General features: G+C 40.4%; 1 protein-coding gene across 1 annotated transcript in view; it reads left to right on the top strand.

Annotated features, from left to right (window-relative positions):
* The window catches only part of CD2AP (CD2 associated protein), a 122,481-nt gene that overhangs the window by 76,212 nt on the left and 38,609 nt on the right, over positions 1–7,660 (top strand). Inside the window, exon 9 of the mRNA XM_019520692.1 lies at positions 4,752–4,856. Within this exon, the coding sequence (XP_019376237.1) occupies positions 4,752–4,856 (105 nt within the window). The remainder of the gene's footprint in view (positions 1–4,751; positions 4,857–7,660) is intronic.

Genomic DNA, 7,660 nt, shown 5'->3' on the forward strand with positions numbered 1-7,660 from the left:
CCTTTTTTTTTTTTTTTTTTGGTGTGGGGGTTCCAATTTTCATTTTGGCAAGTGTTTCCCTCATAATTTTTTTGAGGGAGAAAAGCTAAGAAAGCGGGGAGGGTGGGGGCATTTGTCCTAGTGAGCTTCTTTTTAAATGAAATAGCTTAATTCTACACTTAACTATTGGAATGTAATATTTTGATTAAAAAATATTATACTTCCTTTCTTGGTATTCATCGTCGCTTAAGCTCCGAGTGTATTGGAAAACATTTGGGATCTAAGAATATGATTTTATTTAATGAATATGGTTTATGGTGGACAAGCTTTGTTTATCCAAGGAATAAGATTTATTAGCCTAATTGTTCGATATTTGTGTGAGATGAAAAAGGTCTTGCTTGCTAAGGTTAAAGTGTACCAGTTACACCCCTGTTTTGTTTTGCATGTTTTATTGTAACAAAGAAGGCAAATCCTCTTAAGCAAGGGCTGAAATTCATTTGTTTGTGTTTAAATGTCTTCACTTACATAATTTCCCTCTTTTTAGCCACATTTTACTAGCTGAGATATTGGAGGATTTTGTCTTAAGTGAAAAATATGAAGCATACTAACTCTTTTAATAATCCAGATTTCATGTTAATATTTGACATTGAAAGAGAAATACCCTTTCTTTAAAAGGATTTTCAAAGTTTATGCCAGGCTACAGACAGATACTGCACTTTCCCCAGGATAATGCATCCTATCCTGCGAAAAAGTGAAGTAGTTTGGATGTCCATATCCATTGTCCTGGTGATAATGTATGGTTTATTGGGTTGGTTTATTCTGGGACATTGCAAAATGTGTCTGAACAGGTATCCCATGATTGCATCATGGAATCAATGGCATAAAAGCAGCAGTGCATTCAGCTGCTCACCAGACCCCAAATAGAAAGTTGCTGTGTGCACACGCTAATCCTGGAATGTTTCTGTTCTCAGACAAACACAGGCACGTTTAGTTTAGGGGTGGACAAATGAAATGTCTGTTCCTAGCTGGAGAGACTGACAGGTCTTTAATGAAAAAATCAATATAGCTATTGCTATGATTTTCTTTCATTATCATACAGCATAAAAATAAATTGTAGCAGGCACTTAACTGATATCTTTTAAGAGGTCCTTTCCCCAAAGAGTTTGCTGTTCAAGCGGATAAGATGGAAAAAAGGTGAGATTGATGCTGTCTGGTCTTGGATAAATAAAAGCAGGTCTGGAGTGGACCCAGGACTAGACACTCTCTACCCAGTCTTCTGAGTCCTAGTCCAGCCCTTTTCCCTGCACTGCTTCCCGAGTCTAGATTTCCTAAAACCCCTGTCACAATGACTATAACTCAGTCTAGTTTTTGCTCTTCCTTAAAATGCTTTGGCAAATCTTGTGACATTTTAAAGGTTGCGCTTAAATAACCTTTCTATTATTTTTCAGTCTACCCATGTTTATTTTCCAAATGAAGCAAGTGGTTATAAGTTAGCAACTTAATCAGGATACACCTAATTTCTGAGCCATTTAGAACTTCACATACCACTATCGCTGTACATTTTAAGAAATTAATTACCAGAGTAGATGAAATTTTGTTTGCACTAGATAAAATACGTCACCTTTTAATAAAGAAAACCAGTACTGTTGAAAATCTACTGTGATTTCCCCATATGTCAGTGCTTCTGTGTCAGATTTGTAAAGATGGATGCCTTTTGTTTCGTATGTCAGACCTACAGTTTTTTTGAGAGATGCTTAAGGGATTCAGTTAAGGCATAACAAGATTTAAAAATTGTACTCACTTCATTGTGCTCTTATTTGGAACTGTTATGCCCCTTCCTCCATCCTATTCAGTGTGTGTACAAAGTGGCTTCCTTTTTGATTTTGGTTCTTTAATCAGATTGATGCTCATGATTGTACTTGTTCAGTTCCAGATGTGGGCTTGGGGCCCTTTGTGTCACAAAGACCATCATTTTATCAGTTTGCAGTTTCTTTATGCAGTTCCTGACATTAAGAAAACAAAAGAATAAACTCAAGATAGCATGAACTACACAAAGAAAGTTAAGGGGGGGAAGGGGAAAAAGTGAAATAGATTTGTACGTCTTGCCAGTGTCAGTTGATACCTGCGAGATGTAGATATTAAGCTAATTACGCAGTAGAGATCTGATGAATTTTATCCTGGATCCCAAAAAAGCACATATCGTGCCACGTCAGCCATGCGTAGCAGGATTCACAATTTTGGGGATCTGGGATAAAATTCGTTGGATCCCAGGTGTGTGATTGGTGTGCAATGTCCCCGATTCCTGACTGCCTGCATCCCCTGACATTCATGTACTAGTCCCCAGTGCTGCCACCCCTCCTCCCCATCCAGTGTTGTTTAAACTTGTGAGTGCCTGGGATCCTGATCCATGTGCACTGGCAAGTTTGAAGCCTTGCCATGTAGCCTGGTGCATGGCTGTATTGCATGGTGCCACAGTGATGTGAGCCCATCAACTCCTCATGGCCCAGCACCTTTTAAAAGCCCCACCATGCTGCTCTGCACATGGGGCAGCACAGTTAAGCTGCAGTTGCACTAGTGTGGGAAAAGCTCATCATCTCCTGTCCCCTTTTCAAGTCCTACAGGCACAGCTGCATAGCAAAGCTTAACATGCCACATGTTCAAGTTAAAGCACCATATAAACCAGCCACAGAGATGTTCTATATAAAATGTGGAACATCTTTCCTTTCTGCCTTGTTTGCTATTTTATGGTGCAATAAATTGAACATGTGGCATGTTACAGTTTGTGTGATTAATATATTAATTGTGCGGTAACTGTAACATGCCAGAGGTCTTTGATTAAAAAAGACAGAGAGAGATATTAAAATACCTGGGAAACGTATTGGTATCCAGTTGTAGCCATATTGGTTTAGAGGCACAAGTTTTGATTCCTTTTTCCTCCTGGAAGAAGTATGGGCACTGTATGAAAGGTGCACATAAAAATTCTCTGGCCTTTAACTGACTGCAGTATCAAAACATCTGGTATGAAATGCATGAGTCTATCAAGTAACATGTTTTGTGCTGTAGGTAGTACATATTCTGTAATTTTTTTTCCTGGAAAAATCTTTCAGTAGAGAACAGGGAAAAAGTGAACTGACATTTGGATACGAGGCGGAAGGTATTTTCTTGGTGGCCTAAAACTGGAAACTGTGCAAAAAAAATTAGTAGGTTTCTCCCAGCTTCCGGAAGCAGCTTATATCATAACATAATTTTTAAATTGCTGCATAGATGATGGTTGCTTTGCTGCCAAAGGAAGCATATTTGTCGGTGCCAAGACTACCTCCTTACAGTATGGAAAATAATGTTCAAATTAAGAAGTTCTTAACTCTGGAAGAGAAAAATATAAATTAGGTTGACAATGTTTTTAGATGCATACAAGATTAAATGAAAAAATATAAGATTAAATCTCTAAAATCTTAACTCTTTCTGTTTACTTTTCTTTAGTTCCAAACTTCTCATAATTTATCATATGGTTTTCACTGTCTTGTTTTTTCTTTCTTACTCTTTTTTCACTCCAATTTTAAAATACTGTGTTAAGTTTTATGAGTTGACAGAAGTTACTAATTTAGGTGCTTAGAATAGCTCTTTGTGTAGATTATAGCTAACTTCTAGACTTCAAAATACTCAGTTTAAGATTGATGCAATTAGAAAGCTAAATAGAGTTGTTTATGTATACATAACTTGTGCATGCTTAAAGAGTAGTTACCTGGATTTATTTTATTTTGTTTTTTGTATTGCTGCTTCCTTCAGTTCAGTGTGGTTGTGAATTTTGTGTTTTGTGTTTTCTTATATTTGATTTCCCTGCCAGGCCCTAAGCTTCTATTGCTAGAATGAGCCAAGTGTTCCTCTTAATACAAAGACATTTCAGTAGTAGTTTATTTAACTTGTGACCCTTCTAACTGTTGGTGTGGTATGTTAAATAAAGTCACTAAAACCAAATGACTCAATTTATGTGCAGCAAGCCATAGCAATATCTTACAGATCAGGTTTGACTAAATTGAGGCCATAGTCCAGGGGTGGGCAGTTATTTTGTGCAGAGGGCTGCTTACTGTGTTTTGGCAAGCCATTGAGGGCTGAATGACAGGCAGCCCAGGGCAGGTAAATATTAATTTTCTAAATTTTTTAGGGGCCCTGTGGGCCAGATAGAATAGCCTGGTAGGCCGCATCTGGCCCCCGGGCCACATTTTGCCCACCCCTGCCATAGTCTGTCAGATGTGTTTTTGTGACTTTCACCGTAATGGAACAAATGCATTTGTTTCATTCTGTCTACCTAGACAGATACACCCATGTTTCTCTACTAAATGCAATGAATTGTCAACCAGTCAGAATGGGAATTTTCATTGCAGTTGTATAATATGTCGAGTCTGTGCTTTATACATTAATTTCCCTTTTTTGTTTCTGTTCACTCTTCCCTTCCAAGTATATACTCATACACTAGACTGCAACTCTTTAAAAAAATGAAGTTGGATAGTAAGCCATACCTTTTTTTTTCTTCAGTCTGTCAAACCTTTGCCGCTCTCAGTTTTCCCAAGTAAATTTTAATTATTGAAACCAGATAATTCTTCCTTTGAAATTTAGCTAAAGCATTAGTTAATGTTTATAACAACAATTGGATTTCATACCAGTATAATAAATACTTATGCATGGGTCTTTTCTGTAGTTCAGTTTGTTCCATAAAATGAGTAGATGTTGAATAACACTGTCCAAATAAAAATGATATTCTTGTTTGTTTTTAGGATACTGGAGAATCAGGATGGTGGAGAGGAGAACTTAACAGTAAAGAAGGAGTCTTCCCAGACAACTTTGCTGTTCAAATACAAGAGTCTGATAAGGACTTTCCTGTAAGTTTTGGGGTTTTTTTGTATTCTCATTCTTCACCTCTTTCCCTTCCTTATCCCAAAACTCTTATCATGTAATCATTTGCCAGACATAGATACAGAAGAAATATACCTGATACAGTTCATCACTTCATAATGTAAATACTGTGGTGCCATTTTTGCCATATCTTCAATTAAGCTTCCAAGCTTCCCCTTAACTTTAATTAAAGGAAGGCAGTATTAGGTAAAAAACTTCAGTGTAAAATATGTAGTCCTTGAACACTTCTGGATCTCCGTTCAGTCTTTCAAGTGAAATGTGGTGCTCAAATTTACTTGATCTGCTTAATATGGGCAACTATGATTTTTAAAAGGAAGAAGCTTTCCTGTACTGTTAGTTCTAGTCCCATTTTCCTAGTTTCATAGACGTTATGGGGTTGGAAGGGACCCTGGGAGATTGAGTCCAGCCCCCCTGCCAGAGGCACAAAGTCTGCAGGAATCGGATGATCAAGTTGTGGAGTTAGCACCATATCTGAGACAATGCAGTGGTTGCACCATGCTCAATTGTTGTTTTCCCAGGCCATGTACAGGCATTCACTTTCCCCTGGGAGAGTTGCTGCTCTCCCAGTAGAAACCATGAGTATGCAGACATTCAGGCTTTTTCTCCCAAAGCAAAAAGGGCTGCTCTAGGAAAAAAAATAACCTAAATCACTCCTAAGAGAGTTTCTTCTGGGAGAGCGAATGCCCGTATACATTTTCTTCTGAAGGAAGCCACAATGCAATTTTCCAGCATCCCAGGGTGCTTTACTCCACTCTCCTTCCCCCCACCCCTGCACCCACTCCAGGAGACAGGATGTTGTTCCCTGGACTTTGCTGCTCCAGCCAAGCAGGGAGCAGAGCACACCCTTCACAATCCCTACATTATGAGACAGGAAAATGCAAGCTGACTCGAAGCTGTCATCTGTCTCAGGCAGACTAAGGGAACCTGCCAGACACACTGAGATGTGCATGCATGGGCCCCCTGGGTGCATAGCAGCAGCACTGCAAGCTCTCTGCCTTTCAGAGGTTTAGCATTCAAATGTCTGTCCAGGCATCTCTGGGTAAATTGTTCTACCAACAAAACACACCTGGGAGAATTCTCCCAGATCATTTGAATGCGTGTACACAACCCTACACATTACTTGAGGAAGCAAGTATGGATTTATATAGAAATATTTCACATACGAGTATAAACTTGGAGTTATTCAATGTCAAAATAAATAGGTAGGTATTTCTGATGCAGATGAGTCATTAGGCTTGGACTTTTGCTGTGCTTACAGAAATATGAAACCAGTATGGTGATGCCAGCCTTGCTTTTCTGTTGTAGGCTTTGGGGGCAGAATCTTACTTATTTCCAGTCTCCAGCAAACAGGAGTAAATAGGATAAAATAGGCATATACTTAGGTGACATATTTAACTGACCCCTTTTTTCTTGAAAAGGAAAATGGGCACTGACATCTCAGGCCTGTTTTTTCCTTTTTTCTGTAAGTAACACACTCATGCAAATCCAAAAGAACTTTGGTTGAACAAAAGTGGAGGGACATTCATTTAATAGTGCAACAGGTACTGAACCCAGCAATTGCATATGTCAGAACACATGATTTTAAGATCAGGGATCATGATCCTAAGACTCCCTCTGCATCAGTAAGTTGAAAGCCAGGTGATTGCAGAACTGGTATAGTCCTGAATCATGAATGGACAGGTAGCTGATTTTTTTGTTCCCAGCCCCAGGACTGCACTGGAGTTTGAGATGCCATTACAATCTGGGCTTGGGACTGGAAATCAGCTGATTATTGGTCTTAGCCCTGGGACCACACCAGAGCCCATTCCAGACCTATGCACTGGAATGTTAGAAACCTGCATGTGAAGGCCAGCTACGCACACTTTTTTTACTATACCGGCACTCTGAGATACTGGGATCGGAGAGAAGGTTTCCTGATTCTGGGTCCTCATGGGCTGGGGATGTCAGAGAACTGTGTTCAGCTGGGCTGGGGAGCCCCGGGTTGGGAAACTTTTCATAGCTTCCTAGATGTTTGGGTCGGAAGGGACCTCAGTAAATCACTGAGTCCAACACCCTCCCCTGGGCAGGAAAGACTGTTGGGGTCAGATGACCCCAGCCAGGTGAATGTCCAGCCTCCTGTTAAAGACCCCCGAGGAAGCAGAGAGCACCACCTCCCTTGGCAGCCCATTGTAGATTCTGGTAATTTACTGTAAAGAACTGCTCCCTCATGTCTAATCTAAATCTGCTCTCAGTCAGTTTGTGGCCGTTGTTCCTAGTTACTCCAAGGGGTGCGCTGGTAAACAGGGCATCTCCTATTCCATGCTGTGTCCCCCTCCCCCCCCCTGTTGAATTTGTAGGTGGCCACAAGATCACCTCTCAGCCTTCTCTTGCGGACGCTGAAGAGATCCAGGTCCTTCAGTCTCTCCTCTTAGGGTTCTGCTTGCAGGCCTCTAACCATATGAGTACCCCTTCTCTGAACCCTCTTGAAGTTGTCCACATCCCTTTTGATGTATGGTGCCCAAAACTGGATGCAGTACTCCAACTGCCGCCTGACCAATGCTGCTTATAGGGGAAGTATCACCTCCATGGACCTGTTCATCTTGCACCTGCTAATGTGTGATAAAGTGCATTTAGCTTTACTGATCATTTCGTCACATTGATGACTTGTATTCATTTTGGAGTCAGCTATGACTCTGAGATCCCTTTCTGCTTCTGTGCTGCAAAGAAGGTCCTCCCCCAGACTGTAAGGGTGTTGGTGATTTCTTCACCCTAAGTGCAGCACTTTGCACTT

The sequence above is a fragment of the Gavialis gangeticus genome, unplaced genomic scaffold (genome assembly GCF_001723915.1).
Source record: "Gavialis gangeticus isolate Ggan-Ray unplaced genomic scaffold, GavGan_comp1, whole genome shotgun sequence".
Lineage (NCBI taxonomy): Eukaryota > Metazoa > Chordata > Crocodylia > Gavialidae > Gavialis > Gavialis gangeticus.